Raw genomic sequence first — 16,726 nt, 5'->3', positions numbered from 1 at the left:
ACAGACACAGGGGTGCCTGGGTGGTGCAATCAGTTAGGCGACCGACTCTTTTTTTCAGCTCAGGGCGTGATCTCGGGGTGGTGAGATCAAGTCCCTCGCTGGGCTCTGTGCTCAGCATGGAATTTGCTGAAGACTCTCTCTCCCTCTCCCTATGCCCCTCCTCCAGCTCTCTATCTCTCTTTTAAATAAATAAATCTTAAAAAAATATATACAGACATAGACAGACACACACCACTTTATTTCCATCCACATTCTTTTCTATATATATTTAAAGAAGCCAGAGATCAATAAATATACAGACACACACAGACACACGCTTTATTTATTTATTTTCATATTCTTGTCTGTATATAAAGAAGCCAGAAATCAATAAATATACAGACATACAGACACACACGCATTTATTTATTTATTTCCAGATACTTTTCTGTATATATTTAGAGAAGCCAGACACACACACACACACACACACACACATTTATTTATTTAGCTAATTAATTTCCAGATACTTTTCTATATATATTTAAGGAAGTCAGAAATCAATAAATATTCAGATACACACACACACACAAACACACACATTTATTTATTTACTTCCACTTAGATTCTTTTTTACATATATTTAAAGAAGCTGGAAATCAATAAATATATGGACACAGACACACACACACACACAGACATTTCTTTCTTTCTTTCTTTCTTTCTTTCCATCCAGATTTTTTTCTATGTATATTCAAACAAGATGGAAAAGAAGTTAATGGTGGGGGTTGGGTATGGGTATTTACTTTATTTCTTCAATAAAATATTAGGTGCTTGAATAATAAGTTATATCACATATTTTATAGGTATGTACCAAATATTTTCTTATTGTGTTGTGCACATTATTTATGAATTCAAAACCATTCATCTTAGTTTTGATTATTATTCCATGAATAATTTTATCTTTCCCCACCATTAAGCTCTTCTCCCTTCTCGTATTCTTGATTTAGCTGGAATTTGTTGGTGTATTTTTTGATGTATGGGTCAAAAGTGATTCTTCTTCACACTCAAATTTGATTACTTTTATGTGTTTTTTTTAAAGTTGTGTATTTTCCCATTGTTGTGTAACTTATTTTGTATTACTAATATAACTTATTCAAGAAAGGTAAGAGCTCCAATCAGTGAAACATAGATCTCTCTCAGGATTGACCAGAGTACCTGGGTGGCTCAGTTAAGTGTCTGCCTCTTGATTTTAGCTCAGGTCATGACCTCAGGGTCATGAGATTGAGCCCTGCAGCAGGCTCCATGCTGGGAGCTCTTCTCCTCCCCTCCCCCTCACACCGCCCCTCCCCACTCATACTCTCTCTCTAAAAAAAAAAGATTGACCAACAAAAGTATATTTATGAAAATAAAGTATATTTATGTGTTTTAAGTTAAATAGTGTGGTCTTCATTTTAAACAATTGTTTTGGTTAATTATTGGCCTCAACTATGCTGGATAAGAGGGATTCTTTTTTTTTTTTTTTTTTTTAAAGATTTTATTTATTTATTTGACAGAGCGAGATACAGTGGGAGAGAGAGCACAAGCAGGGGGAGCAGGAGAGGGAGGAGAAGCAGACTCCCCGCTGAGCAGGGAGCCCAATGCGGGGCTTGATCCCAGGACCCTGGGATCATGACCTGAGCCGAAGGCAGACGCTTAACGACTGAGCCACCCAGGTGTCCCAAGAGGGATTCTTTATGTAATTCGTATAGGTACAAAACAGACCTTGTTATCTCTCTACACTTCTTTTGTAAAACTGTTCATGGATTTTAACAAATATTGCCATTGCTGTACAAAATAAGTTTAATGTTCTAGACTAGACTTGTGATCCAGTTGCATAATCTAATTTAACACAATCTTGAGGCTCAGCACATTTTTGTTTCCCCTAAACTTTGTTTAATCATGTGGTTTATGGAGAGAGGTGGGGGTCAGGATGGGGAGGAGCCTAGGTGTCGCAAAACAAGGATGAATAGGATATTTCCATTTTCTTTCAAAGTGATTTGATTGATAGCTTTTCGCCATATTGTTTAATTTATAAGTAACTCTCCAGGCAGGCATTTGATAGGCATTTTGTTGTGCCCCCACTCCCAATTTCCCCAATTCCACCCACCACTCTGTACACCTGTGGAAGTCTGTGTACTCTGGGCTGAATGGACAACTAGCCAGGGTAGCCTGATTCCAAGGAGAGACAGTTTTTAATTGTGTGTTTTCATCATTAGCTCCAGCTCTTTCCATTTAGTCACCATCTTCCTAGTACCCTTCCCAATAAACCATCATGTTTATGTGACCACCATGTCATATGAACCCAGCAACTCTTTGAAACTGGCACATTAAAGTCCCTTTTTCAAGTTTTCTATACGCAACCTATTACAACTCTGATGTCATTACGTTTTGAAATATGATAGGATGAGTGTCTCATGGACCCCATTTGTCACTTTTCTTTACATAACTTTCATGATCACTCTTTTAGTGTTAATTGGTATTTTAAAAATCCCCATGCTCATTTCCGGCACATCACCATCTTACTTCATTAGTATGTCTTCCTTTCAGTCCTTACTAATGATTTGATAATTTTTCTATTAATAAATATCAAGTATTCCATGAAGGATTGATATTAAACAAAGTTTTTTTATTATGTCAATAGAACCACTATTAATTATGTGGCTTTATTTTATATGTTAAAGTTTTGCATCTTAAAGATTTTATATTGTATCAATAGAATATTAATTGTGTTGCTTTACTTTTATTTTATATGTAAAGTTTTGAAGCCAGGAGTAATTTAGTTGATTTCCTGAAGTATTCTGGATAATGGATACTGGGTTGTTTGATTGATGTGTTTATACCACCCCCCACTTCCAAACTTACCCCCACCCTCCCTCTAGACTCCTAGACCCTCCCCACTGCTCCACCCCTATTGCTCCACCCTCCCTTCTCCCTTCCTCCCCCTACTCTCACCACTGTCCCATCCCCATTGCTCCCCACCTTCGCTTCCTCCCCCAACCCTGTGCCTTTGATGTTGGTGGATGATGCTGAAATGATCAAGACACCGTTTGCACTTAACCACTAAATCTTTATTAACTGAATTTTTATTATAACATCAATACAATATTAGTAAATAGAGAGAAATACAGCAATAAAATGGGGAAGGGTAGGGAGGTGGTAGGGGTAGGGAGAAAAGGCAGGGGTAGGTAGGAGGGCCACTGACAGGGTTCTTATTCATCACTTTTCTGTAACTTCCATGAATATTTACCATCCTTAATTATCAATTTCATTCCAGCAAGAATTTCTCAAAGAGTATCTACTCATCTTATAACTCTCCAAAGGCTTTGCTCACAATCTGGATCCCTGGAGTTAATACCCAGGGCAAAGTTAAATTATTTATCCAATCACCTTTGAACTTTTTCCCACTAGAGTTTTATCCATGTCTAATTTGCCCTAAATAGGTTGATCTCCCTGCAGTTCCCTCTGAGTTTATTTGAAATCTTTAAGGGTAGCAATCATGGGGTAAAGGATCACAAGTAAGTACACATGTCCACTTATAGAGTTATCTAATACATATCATGCTAACTTTTAAACTAACCCCACCCACTTAAGATTACTTAATAGTCCCTCCCACCCTAAAATACTTACGATTATGTATATCCCCTATTACTTAAACTGATAACATAAAGAAATAAAAAACAATGCAATTTCCACAGACCAATTCCATCAATCACATTCTACAATCTGAAACAACAAAGAACTTTCAGTCCCACTGGATGTCCATTCTTTCGATGAAAATGCAGCCTGGTTCCCACCCAGCTCTTCGTCTCGGCAGGTGGTCCTTCATTTCTGCCCAGGTCTTTCCAGCAGAGTGTTCTCTGTTGCCAATCTTGGAACTGTATCTGACATTTGACGTCTGTGGTGGATGACAAGCAGATCAATTCAGGAGCCCAAGAGGTACCTGCAAACTTAAACACAAATCCAGACTGCACTATATAGATGTGCCCCTCTTTATTTTATGCACCTGCAAGTTCCTTATGTCACCTCACCTGATTGAATCAAACTAATTCTCCATTTTCCAGCATCGAGTGCAAATACCTCATTGCTGAAACTAAATTGACCCTTCAGAAATGTATGTAAACTTCCTCCATTTCAAGATCTTAGCACGATGACCTTCACTAGTTCTCTCCAGGTTTGCCTAACAATGGGAGCTCCTATCTTCTTCTTCCTTGATTTAATTAACACCGACAATTTGGGTCAAAAGTTAATCAAATTTGCCAATTTGTTTCAAAAAAAGGTTGACTACTGGCTTTAATAATTCTGATGTTTTGTTGTATGTCCTTTATGCTTTATTTTGCTCCCTTTCTAACTCCCTTAGAGATTTAATTTCTTTGCTCTTTCCTTTCTTATGAATAAAGGCATTTTGTGGGAAAAATGCCAAAAAAAAGTTAAAGTATCCAATAAACATAATCAACAGCAACAAAATAAATTCAGTGAAAGGAAACTTATTAAATTCTGATACTACAGAATAAATTTGAAATTACTTATCTTTAACACCTACATTTATAGATAGTATATATAGCAATAAAGCATAGAACACACTGCAACCAGTTTTTCACAAGCTTTACTAAACAGCCAAATGTGCGTCAGGGTCTTCATCCATGCGTTGCTGACCCATACCACCATGCTTTCCCTGACCGCTGCTGTCGTTGGTCAACATCTCCAGACTTCTGCTTGCAGTGATGGCGAATGTCCGTGTGCTCATGCCGGGGCTGCAGACAATGACCTATTTCTAGGCCCTCTGCAGCTTGAAGATCAAGTGACAACTGTAAATTTGACACAAAACAACTTGAATTCAAATGTATGGATGATGGGTTGATCTGAGGTAAACGGAAGTGATGCTTCAAAATAGTTCAGAAGCACAAACGCACCATTTTAAAGGTAATTACTCTAAAACACATGAGTGACTGACAAGCTTTCGGATTCCATTGAAGAAAATAAAAGGGGGAGGGGGGAGAGTTATTTGGAATTAAATAGCCAATTAGGTATCTTTTTTGAATTTGTAGGTCTTTTTGTGTGATTTTTAAAAGGCCCAATTGATAAAACTGAAGTCCTGTATGACGTTAATCTAGCAGATTGAAGATGAATGGGATGAACTACTATAGAAATACTCCAGTTCTGAGGAGCCTCTCATTCACAGTGTTGTAAGAGAAGTTCACAGTAAAGAAATATTTTATACTACGTTACTACTCAATTTTAATTAGTTTAACAATAAGAACTGGATAGTACTTCGTAATTCAATGGAAATAACTCCTGAAAGCAGTCACCACTTTAAAACACTGTTAAAAGACACTAGTCACCTACGGCTAAAACTTTTAACTATTTAAACATGCAAGAATAAGGGTGGGTGATAATGAATGGGTGAAAGAGGATGTGGATGAAAAATGAAACTTCACCATTAGACTCCTCTTCATGATACACAATTTGAAATCTATACCATGTTGTCTACTGCTCAAACTGTTTTGGCAATTGGAGGTTGTGTACTGAAACACAAGCCTCTTGAAGCCTGCCTCTTTCTTCTCCGTGCTTGGCAGCAAAATGGAGTCTCAGCAGCCAGGCAGGAAAGATGACACAAATCCTGCAGCAGGGTTAATGGCAGTAGTAAAGAATTAAACAGAAAGAGAGAGGTTAGACAGAGAGTTCAAGGTAGTAGCAAAAGACCAGGCTAAAGAAGTCAGGCAGTCCCAGGTTAGCACAAAGCATCCAGGAGACTAGATGTCATCACTGGATTGAAGACAACACTTGTGTTGTCTGTTGCTTTGAGTCATTTGAGTTGCTTTGAGGCCTTTCATTCTTGGCAGCTTCTTTTCGTCTCCGTCCTCTAGAGGGGACCCCTTTCCACTGTGTGAACTCTGATCCTTTTAAAGTGAGGTTACCCATCAGGCCACCCTCTGGATTTAAAGCTCACTAAAGAAGTCCGTATCTTCAAGACAGTGTCCAGTGCCCCAATTCCTCTTCTTTAAAGATATCCCTCGCAGGCATAGGAGTGTGGGTCTGGGTGCTAAATTCATGTCCCCTCTCTAAGCATCCTCATGCTACAGTCTAGTGAGGGGACTGATGATGAAATGCCCAGATGCATATGGAGGCAGACACATGGAGAGATGCTTCCAACACTTTAGGTGATCCTCTTCCAGCCAATTAACAACACTCCTGAAATTTCTTCTGAAGTACCAGGACACGTTGATAACATTAACTCAGAGTCTCTTAAGAGCTGGGTATGGGACTGCAAGGTAGTCACGCCTCATAAACATCTAACACACCTGGAGCCACCAACAGTCTCTGGTTACCAGGTTTAACATTTTGTGGAAGCCATTACTGGCGTGATGATGGTAAGGTGTTGTGAGAAAGCCAGAGTTCTTGGGTACATGTGATTTGCACCAGGGTGTGAAGGCACACTCAACATGCAAGAGTCCCTTCTGAGAGAGCACTTCCTTCTGAGGCCTGAGGTGTTTCTGTTGCAGGGGTTTTGCCTGCTCCTGGGAGAACCGGTCCAGTTGCTGCTCCTTGAGAATTAACGGAACCATGAATGTGGAGTTTGAAGATGGTGAAGTTTCTAAGGGTGCAGCAAAAAGATCATGGAAGCCGTTTTACACTGCACCAACAATTCTGGCTTCCTTAATAAGGCATCGGTCCTCCAGTGATGTAAAGAGAGTACCGAGACTGCAAGAAAAGTCATGTCCTCCTCCTTCGTGTCTCCCCCTCCATGAAGAAATCAGCATTTCCTGTGTTTGCATCAGCTTCTCTGTAAGTGTTAAACGTGGAATCTGGCAGCCTATTAATTTAGATGGTGACAGAGGTTTTAGCAGGTAAAACCCAGGCTTCCAGGATTCGCTGGGAAGTAAACTTGTCACGAATTTTAGTTAAATTGGCAGTTAAGGTGGGAAACTGAGAGAGAATTTGTTGGTAAGTATTCTGTCGCTCTCAGAAAATGGCGGAGGTCTTTTGGTGCTTTTTTAGGCTGTGTGCCAGTCCAGGGTGGCCCTGACCTTTCCGTAGCCGTTTCACAGAGGGCTGTGCCTCAGGTTGGCCTGAAGATGCAGTAACCTAATTTAGCACACAGTCACTGACTGAGAAGCTGAACAGGAGTAAATCTGAGGGTAGAGATCCTGAAGGACACGACAAGTGTTTACATGGTGCTGTAAGATGGCGGCGGCGGCGGCGGCGGAGGCGGCGGCGGCGGCTGCGGTGGCGGATACTGGGGTACCGGAGGCTGGCGGTACCAGTGCGGATTCCAAGTGATCATCACGGGGACATAGAGCGATCGTCCATGTCCATCTCGCCCCACTGGGTACCAGGCGAATCCTACTGGGTAGGTCGGGTACGTGGCGTATGTGGGGTACGTCTGGTATCCAGGTATTTGAGGTACGTATTCAGTGTACGTTGCCAGGTGAGCCTGGTCATCCAAATTTGGAATAGAGAGTCGAGGATACTGATTCTGGATGGTGAAACTGTTGGGAGCTCGGCAGTCGTAGGAAACTTGCAGTTTCCACCCCCTCTTCACCTGGAGAACTTGGGCTCCATTCGGGGCGATTGTTGGAGTAATCAGCCCGTCTTTCACGTTTCTGGCCACAAAATCTCGCAGGGCTGCCATTTCGGGTTCGGACAGTGAGTAGACGTGTCCGCTGGGAATACTGTGCGCTCCAGGTATCATTTCGATGGTAGGGTCAACCAGGCGGTGATCCGGGTAGACGTTTTCATCCACTGGAGTGTACACATTCTGGACATAGTAATACCTCACTGGTTGGTAAACTCTGTATCCATCCACCGGGTAGTAAAACGACGGCTGTGCTGGTGGTGGGAGCGACGGAGGTATTGGAGAATACATCCGGCAGTGGTATCGGCAATATTCAGAATCAAAGACGATCGATCGGGTGCTCCATGTGATGTTGGGGTCGTGTGTGCTTAGCCAGCGCACCCCTAGGACGACGGGGAAGAACGGAGACTGAGTCACATCGAATGACAGCACCTCACGGTGATCTCCCAGGTCGACTATCAGGTCGTGCGTTTCGTGGACAACTGGGCCCGATGCTATGGGGCGTCCATCAATTGCTTCTACCAGTATTGGCCAGTCCTTGACCCTCAGAGGAATTCCATTTTGGGCAACGTATTCGTGATCGATGAAGTTGCCAGAAGCACCAGAATCGATCATGGCTCGGACGAACAGGGTGTGTCTGCCCGGGAGATGAATCTGGAGCATCACTTGCAAGTGTGGAGATGAAGCATCATCTTGTGGGGACCTTATTATTTCTGGCCCGGTCGCTGAAGGTCCCTCTACAGCGGGGCCGGGGAGTTTCCCGCCGGCGAAGCCTTTGAGGCCTTGGCAGGACAGTTGTCGGCGTAGTGACCTCCATTTCCGCAGTAGAGGCAGAGGTTCAGCTTTCTGCGTCTTTCTTTTTCTTCCTGGGTCAGGCGCATGCGCGCACCGCCCACAGGCTCAGTTGGATCTACCTGGTGGTGGCTCGTGATGTGCGGCAACACGAGCGCGCGCGGCGGGGAGCGCGGCTTGCGAGCTGCGGCCGCTCTGGCCAGCCTTCTCTCGATGTGGATGCATTGGCCGATCAGCGCCGACAGCGACTTGGCCACTTCGAGGCGCGACAGCTCTGCCTGAATGTGGTCGCTGAGGCCCTCGTGGTACTGGTCAATCAGGGCAGGCTCGTTCCAATCCAGGTCCTGGGCAATCATCTGGAAAGCGTTGGAGTAGTCGATGACTGACCCCATGCCTTGGCGCAGACGTCTGATCTTGCGTTTGGCGGCCTCTCGCCTCTGAGGGTCTTCAAAGACGTGCTTCATTTCAGTCATGAAGGCTGGGTAGTTGTGCATCAGGTAGTGGGATCGCTCCAGCTTCGCAGAGGCCCAGCGGGCGGCACGGCCGGTCATCATGCTTGTCACGAAGCAGACGCGGACGCGATCGACTGAGAAATCTCTGGTGCTCTTTTCCATGAAGAGCTGGCACTGAGCCATGAAAGGAACCAGCATGTCTGGGTTGCCGTCAAACTTCTCGGGAAGGTCATCTGGGCACTCTTCCTCTAACGGAGTGGGTGGGGCAGCAGCCGCCGCAGCACCTCGGAGCTCGATGTCATCCTCCTCATCCTGAGGGGCAGGCTCCACTTGCTCACGAAGGGAGGTGTTCTCCTCTGTGAGCTTCTGCACCTGGTTCTGCAGGTTGTTGTTCTCCTCGGACTGCTTCATGACCTTCTCTCTGAGGTTGTTGATCTCTTCAGAGAGATCGTCCCGCCTTCGTTCGGCCAGGTTGGGAATGTACTGGCCCCTTTGGGCGCTGCGTGAGGATGAAGAAGAGGAAGAGGAGGAGGAGCAAGAGGAAGAGGAGGAGGAGGGGCCGTTGGGGGGAGGAGGAGGAGGAGGAGGTGGGCAGTCGGGCCCCAGGGTGAGAGCCGGGGTGGGAGGAGACCTCCCAGGTGTAGCTTCGCTCCTGTGGGGATGGAGGCCCGGATCCTGGCCTCCTCTTCCACCCTTTCTTCTTTTTGTTTTCAAAAGCTTTTTGTTTCTGTAAATGAAGATAAAAGCATAAATTTTAACATACACATTCAAAGCAGCACATTACAAAAAAGACTTTAGCATTTAAAGTAGCCACTAAAGTACTTTAAATACATGAGTATTTAAAGTAGCCAGCCACTAAAATACTTTAAATACATGAGTATTTAAAGTATCCACTAAAATACTTTAAATACATGAGTATTTAAAGTATCTCTTTGCTCTACTTGCTTACATTAATAATTAATAAGCAAACACAAAAGGGAGAAAGGAGTTAATCAATTAAGACAATAGATAACAAAAAGCACCCTACTTTTTCATGTCCAAATGACCTTTTTCTCCTCAAAGGTCACCTGTTTATTATGATTCAACAATTCATAACTATATCAACAGCAAATTTACCTTCACTGACTATAAAAGAATGCCGAGACATTCTAAACAAATAGTTTTGTATCAAGAGAGCACCTCAAGAAACTTTGAAGTCAAAGATGGAGACCAAATAAAAACACACAAGCAGAGCCAAAATGACTGTTATTAGACAAGTTACCTGAAAAATTGCTAATATTCCAGCCAATAGGGAACCAAAAAAAAAAAAAAAAAAGAGTGGGGGGATTAGAATCACAATGCCTATATTCATCAACCCTGGGGAAAGGGGGCACTATCTCCATGGAGGTTACTAAGTCATTATCAAAAACCCACAGGGTTGTCTAAATCCAACCGTAATCTGATTTCCCAAAGAGAATTCCCTAAGGGACAGAAGTGGCACTGAGCAGCAACATGTGTCTATCAGTTTCCCTCCTTATTATGCAGTCAATCAACAAATATTAGTTGATACCTCCTAGGCTAGGAAGAGCTGGGCTATAAAATGGGACATTCAAAGAAGCCCAATAATAGTACACCTCAAACTTATAATATGGATTTAATTAAATAATGCAGGAAAAGCAGTGAATATTCAACAACTGTTAGCTAATATTAATAAAGTTATTAATAAGAAAGGTAACTTTCTGTGTGAAGAGGCTAAAATGAAAACAGGAAAGGGCTGCAACTATGGCAACCGAGGCATGCATTTCCCACCTAGAGATTAATTAATTTTTTTTTTTTGGATACACTGTTGGCCAAACAAATCCAGGGCCTCACTTGATTTGCAGGTCACCAGTTTGCAACTTCTAGTTTTTAAACAAGTTTTTAACAGCACAGCCCCACCCAAAAGTTTGTAACTTAGAGCAAGACAGAGCTGTACTCCTTCCTAGGTGGTGAGTAGCTATATGGGGGGTTAGGGGGAGTGGGAGATTAAAATTCTTAATTATGGGTATGGTGACAATAAATCACATATACAATAAATCAGCCAACAGTGCCTATGTACTTCCTAAAAAGAGGGTTAAATGCATTTATAGTAACTTAATTATTTTAACTTTTTAATATTTTTTAAATGAGCATTAAATTCTCATATTTGGAATACTTGAAGAACGTGCTCAAAAGTTTAAAAACATAATTTATAAAGCAGGCAGATTGCCTGTTCACTAAATTTTAACTTGGCAGTCCTGGCCACCAGTTCTTCTCTGATCCATCAAGGCAAAAATGGACACTAAATTAATTATATTAATTAAAAATCACAAAGATAAACGTGTTAATCAAAGAAGTTAGGTGAAAAATAGCTAGTATTTCAGTAAGGTACAAGAAAAAAAAAAGGCGGTGGTATTCAAACATGATGCATGTATACTTGAGCCTTGTCTCTGGCTGTAGAGACACATCCCTTCCTCCTCCTTCCTTAAAACCCCTCATAGCCCTTTAGGACCCTCCCCTGCACCCCCACCCCCCAGCCCCAGCCACTTTCTCTATGCTCTGCAGTCCTTGGAGTGGCTGTATAGCAAGCAGAGTCTTTAAGGGACAGAATTCCTGTGCCATTTTAATAGTTTTAATTGGCATTCAAGATAAAATATTCTAAATAGTCTTAAAGTTTAGAAAATAACACATCATAACCTGTGACACTGTTTCATTTCCAGCTCCTTAAAGATAATTGTATTAGTGACACTCAAAATATAAGGTCACAAAATAGTGCAATTTTTATTTATTAAAAGTTTTATTTTTATTAAATAAATAAAATGAAATTATTTAATAAAAATTTTTATTTAATAAATGTCTCATTTATTAAAAGCTTTAATGTCCCATTAAAAAACAACTAATAAGCACAAGTCAGGTGACTCAAGTGCCACTTCTGTCATCTAGACAGTAATACTTTCAAAACTTAGAGAGAAGACTTCTGGAAAGGCATTCAGAGCATGGCCTGGCGCTGCCTGACCCAGGTCAGGAAGGTTAACAACCTACATGTCAATCACAGTCACTGGGGTGAGCTTTATTGAGGCCCAAGTCTGATGGTTTTAACATCTGCAAAACACAATAATAGGACAGATATAACAACATGTTCAGAAATCAGCAAACAATCATTGTATTGTTTAGGGTATCAGAAGATCAATAAAGGTTAAAAATTCAAATGCTTTGGAAGGTAACATAAAAGTGAGAAGAAACTGGAGTTAAGACAATAAGGAGGGGGCTGTGACTATGTAATTTGGGGATGCATGTCCCCTCCCAAAGACATTAAATTCTTTAACAAATTTTTAATCCAGTGCTTGTCAAATTAAGGACCTTATCTGACCTGCAAGTTCACCAGTTTGAGACCCCTGACCTTTACCAAGATCAGGCATCAGGTACCCACCCCTGGGGTTTTTAACTTTGGGGTGAGACTCTAAGTCCTAAAGGAGATAACTGCCCAGAGAAGAGTAGGTTAACCTTTAAAAATGATAGGAGGGTGGGCAGGCAGGTTAACATTCAGTGTAAATAAAGTTTAAAAATATTTAAATAGCAACTACAGCACCAGTTAACATGGAAACAGGAGCACTGTGACTTGATTTGAATTACAGAACTATGACTCCTTAAACCGCCCCCCCCCCCTTACTAGGGGCTGGATTGCCGAGATGGGGTCAAGAGGCCCCATTCCTAAAACCTGAAAGGACACGCAGCATAGAGCCAAGCCACATGGGACTGATGTCACCTTTACATATGAAAAAGAATTCAGTGTTAGTCTATATAGGAATTAAATACATTTGATTAATCTTTGACTCTTCATGATGACGTCTAAAAACTTCTTTTCCCCAAACACACCAAAGAGTAACAGTAGCCAAAAACCATTGCACATTAAATATCTCATTAAAAAATGACACTTCATTAAGCAACTCTTAATTGCTTTACATTTTCAAATGTCCCAATTTTTTTAGTACCATGTGTACTATTTGAGAAATGCAAATTATATTAATACACACATTTTTACCATTGTTTTGAACTTTAAAAGAATGCAGATAACAAATTTCCAAAGGGGGTGGGGGTTAGGGGGGCAAGGTGGGCCTGGGGACTGACTGAAAGCTGTAATTACTTTAAGTATAAATACGTAAAAATATGTAAATTGTATACTTGTGGGGGGTGACAGATATTTGGGAGTCAAAGTCCTGGCTTATGGCTTATAATATAGGATACCAGGTTTTAAAAGTTATGTTTAGTTAGAAACATAAACATGGTACTCTGACTGGAGATAAGGCATCAATTTGTTTTATATATATATTTTATAATGCCAGTTAAAACCCTCCAATCTATATTTTGTAATGTAACCACTTGATGTTACATTATACAAAATTTATTTATTTATTTTTTTAAAGATTTTATTTATTTATTTGAGAGAGAATGAGAGAGAGCGCATGAGAGGGGTTAGGGTCAGAGGGAGAAGCAGACTCCCTGCCGAGCAGGGAGCCCGATGTGGGACTCGATCCAGGGACTCCAGGATCATGACCTGAGCCAAAAGCAGTTGCTTAACCAACTGAGCCACCCAGGTGCCCGACATTATACAAAATTTAAATATGACAATTATGTATCACCATTAAGTATTCCATTCACCCCAAATAATTAGCTTTTGCTTTTCATTTTTAAAAAGCTAATTATTTTAAATATCTTATATAAGTATAGTTTTGTATTATAATTACAGCTTACATTATTAGAGTTTAAAAATGCATACTTTTTTGGGGGGGGGAATCCTGTTAAGTGTGAGAGATAAGGCAAGCAATGCCTTGGACAATCCAGGACAGCAAAGCACCATAGGAAAAAAACCAGGAAACACCTGCAGACACCAAAGGTGGCACTGAAAAAGCCAATTTACTCTGGTCATTTAACACATATTTAATGAATGCTTACCATGTGCCAGGCACAATTAATAAATATGTAGGCAAGTTAGCCAGGGCTAATCCCTTCGAGTTCCAAGGAAAAAAACCCATCTTCATAGGCACACAGATTACCTCATCCTTGCCCCAAGGCCAGGCCAACAGTACCAATAAGGCACTTAAAACTCCTATGAAACACAGTTCAAGGTATTCCTTATTTTGTGTCCACCAAAGAATCTGATTCCAGTAAGCCACCACAAGTGTCCATTAGTGTCTCAAAAAAACCTTAAATGTGAAAGTATTTAAAACAATTTATTTTTCATTTGTAGTGAAAACATTTAGCTGGATTGCCCTTAGGGGCACCAGCCATGTCTGCTCAGAAGCACTTTTCATAACCCACTATCAAGTTTAAATTGTGGAATTGTGTTATTTAATATATGCAAAGCACTTGCAAAAAGTGCTTATAAATCCCAGGTATAATGACTATCGTTGCTAATTGTTCTTATTTATTATTCTTATATTTATTAGACACTAGTGGATAAAAAGCAAAGTCGGCGCCGCCAAGAAACCTCAGGAGGGAGGGGCTGGGCAGCCAGGTTCAGGCAGTGAAAACAGTGAAGGCACGCAGGCGCAGAGGAGGTGGGCCTGTAGGGCGGGGCTGGGGGCTCACACTGCGCAGGCGCAGGCGGGCACCGGGAGGCGGGGCCATAGGCCACTTCGGAAGAGGCAGGCTCAGGAAGGGGACAAGCTTTGGAGACGAGGTGTCTGGGCAAGCCACCTCAGAGGAGGCAGGCCTAGGGAGGGGCGCTTTCTGGGGGTGTCGCCTCAGAGGAGGCAGGCTCAGGGGGCAGGGGGGGTCTGGGGGGAGCCACCTCAGAGGAGGAGTGCTCAGGGAGAGGCAGAGTCTGGGGGGAGCAGCCTCAGAGGAGGCGGGCTTGGAGAGGGAGGGTCTGAGGGAGCGGCCTCAAGAGGAGGCGGGCTTGGAGAGGCGGGGTCTGAGGAGCGGCCTCAGAGGAGGCGGGCTCAGGGAAAGGCGGGGTCTGAGGGAGCGGCCTCAGAGGAGGCGGGCTCAGGGAAAGGCGCGGTCTGAGGGAGCGGCCTCAGAGGAGGTGTGCTCAGGGAAAGGCGGGGTCTGAGGGAGAGGCCTCAGAGGAGGCGGGCTCAGGGAAAGGCAGGGTCTGGGGGGGAGCCACCACAGAGGAGGGGGCTCAGGGAGAGGCGGGGCTGGGGAGAAAGGGTCTAGAAGGCGCGCTCTAGGAAGGCGCGCTGCAGAGGAGGCGCGCTCTGAGTAGGCGCTGGGAGGCGCTCAGCACGCTCTGAGGAGATACTGCAGAGAAGGCGCGCTAGAATGGGCGGGGCAGGTCTGAGACTGGCTGTTTGCCTCTCCCAGGATCCCCCCTCCCAAAACCCCTCCCACCAGCCTCCACAGCCAGATTCATTTCATGCAACAGAGCAATCACCCCCAGATCCAACACCCCCCCATACTAAGCAAACCAACAGTTTCCACAAACTGTTGCTGGACGCCAATTCGCGCCACCTTTACAACTACACCGCCACTTCAATCAAGCGCAACTAGACAAGGCAGCCCGCTCTGCCACCACCAAGAGATTCCCTTATACACTCAAGTCAGCGCCCCTCCACTCCACTGCTATAGCAGGAATGGTGTGGGCAGAATGTTAAACACTAATTTTTGCCCGGGGCTCCATTTTGTCTAACAGCACCATCATGCAGACAACCGTCCTGCAGAAAAACATAGTGGGAGCCATTCCAAAAGGTGTGTTAAGAGACAAAGGGTGGGGTCCCCCACTAAAAAGACAGAGTAATCTTACTCTGCAGCTCTTGTCCCTTTACAGCTGGTTTCTTTGTGGCGTAAAACAGTGCAGCTTGTATACCTCTGCAGCTGTTATTACTTTTAGCGCATTTTAGGTGTAAATTCTCTGCAGTTCATGTACCTCTGCAGTTCCTGTGCCTTGTAGCACAATGAAGCGCTGTTGTAGTGCGAATGGTATCATTTTTGTAGCGCTAATCTGCAGCTCAGATTTTGTAGCGCATTTAAAGCGCAAATCAGTCATCAGTCTGCAGCTCATATACTGCTGCAATTCATAATGGTTTGTAGCGCATTGAAGCGCCCATCAGTTTATAGCGCAATCGAAGCGCCCATCTATCTATAGCGCATTTGACGCGCTTATCAGTTTGTAGCGCATTGAAGCACCCATCAGCCTGTAGCGCATTGGAAGCGCCAGTCTATAGCGTATTTGAAGCGCTTATCAGTTCATAGCACATTGAAGCGCCAATTAGTTTGTAGCGCCTATCACTATATAGCGCTTTTGAAGAGCAAATTGCAAATCGGTCTGTAGCTCATGTCTGTCTGCAGCTCATGTCTGTCTACAGCACTTATCTGGACTTGAGTCCTGGAAATCAAAGCCCTGAGGCTTGGTTTCTCCACTCTGTTTTGGGGTACTGCCAGTGAAGGCGTGACAAGATTTGCGTGGAGACATTCAGGGGCACTACTCCATCTCCCGCAGCTCCCGAAAAGGACAGAGAATGAATGTGATCTTAATAAAAGAAACATCCTCACCGCATACTCACCACGCGAGGACTCCTCTGCGAAGACAGGAGGACGGGGTCCCACACCTGTGCCAGGCGTGGGTTCCGCTGGGTGCTCCGCAGCCCGGAGTGGCTCCGGACGCGAGCCCGCTCAGCGGACCTTTCACGAGGCTCGGTGGACCCTCTTCGCTCTTCTCCCCAGGTCGTAGTCAGGTTTCTTCGACACACACCAACCGAAGTTGAGGCGCGTGTACCGGGAGCGCCGACTGGGAGCCTTATATAGGCTGAACAGAGGAGGGGGGCGCCAAATCCCAGCGTGCTCCGCGAGTTAGGGGGGCGGAGGGGAGCGGGGGCGGAGGGGGATGGGGGATGGGGTGGGGGCGATGGCCACGCTACACTGGCCCGCCGCTAGAGGGAGTACAGGA

General features: G+C 43.7%; 1 protein-coding gene across 1 annotated transcript; it reads right to left on the bottom strand.

Annotated features, from left to right (window-relative positions):
* Positions 1-3,067: 3,067 nt before the first annotated feature.
* On the bottom strand, positions 3,068-16,619 carry PEG10 (paternally expressed 10). Its single transcript, XM_036115653.2, is given in 3 exon segments — positions 3,068-8,358; positions 8,361-9,565; positions 16,333-16,619. Coding segments are annotated over 3 exon segments (2,382 nt in total). The 5' UTR covers positions 16,338-16,619; the 3' UTR covers positions 3,068-7,186.
* Positions 16,620-16,726: the final 107 nt, after the last annotated feature.

This window comes from Halichoerus grypus, chromosome 12 (genome assembly GCF_964656455.1).
Source record: "Halichoerus grypus chromosome 12, mHalGry1.hap1.1, whole genome shotgun sequence".
Taxonomy (NCBI): domain Eukaryota; kingdom Metazoa; phylum Chordata; class Mammalia; order Carnivora; family Phocidae; genus Halichoerus; species Halichoerus grypus.
This window is presented reverse-complemented; position numbering and strand designations above follow the sequence as displayed.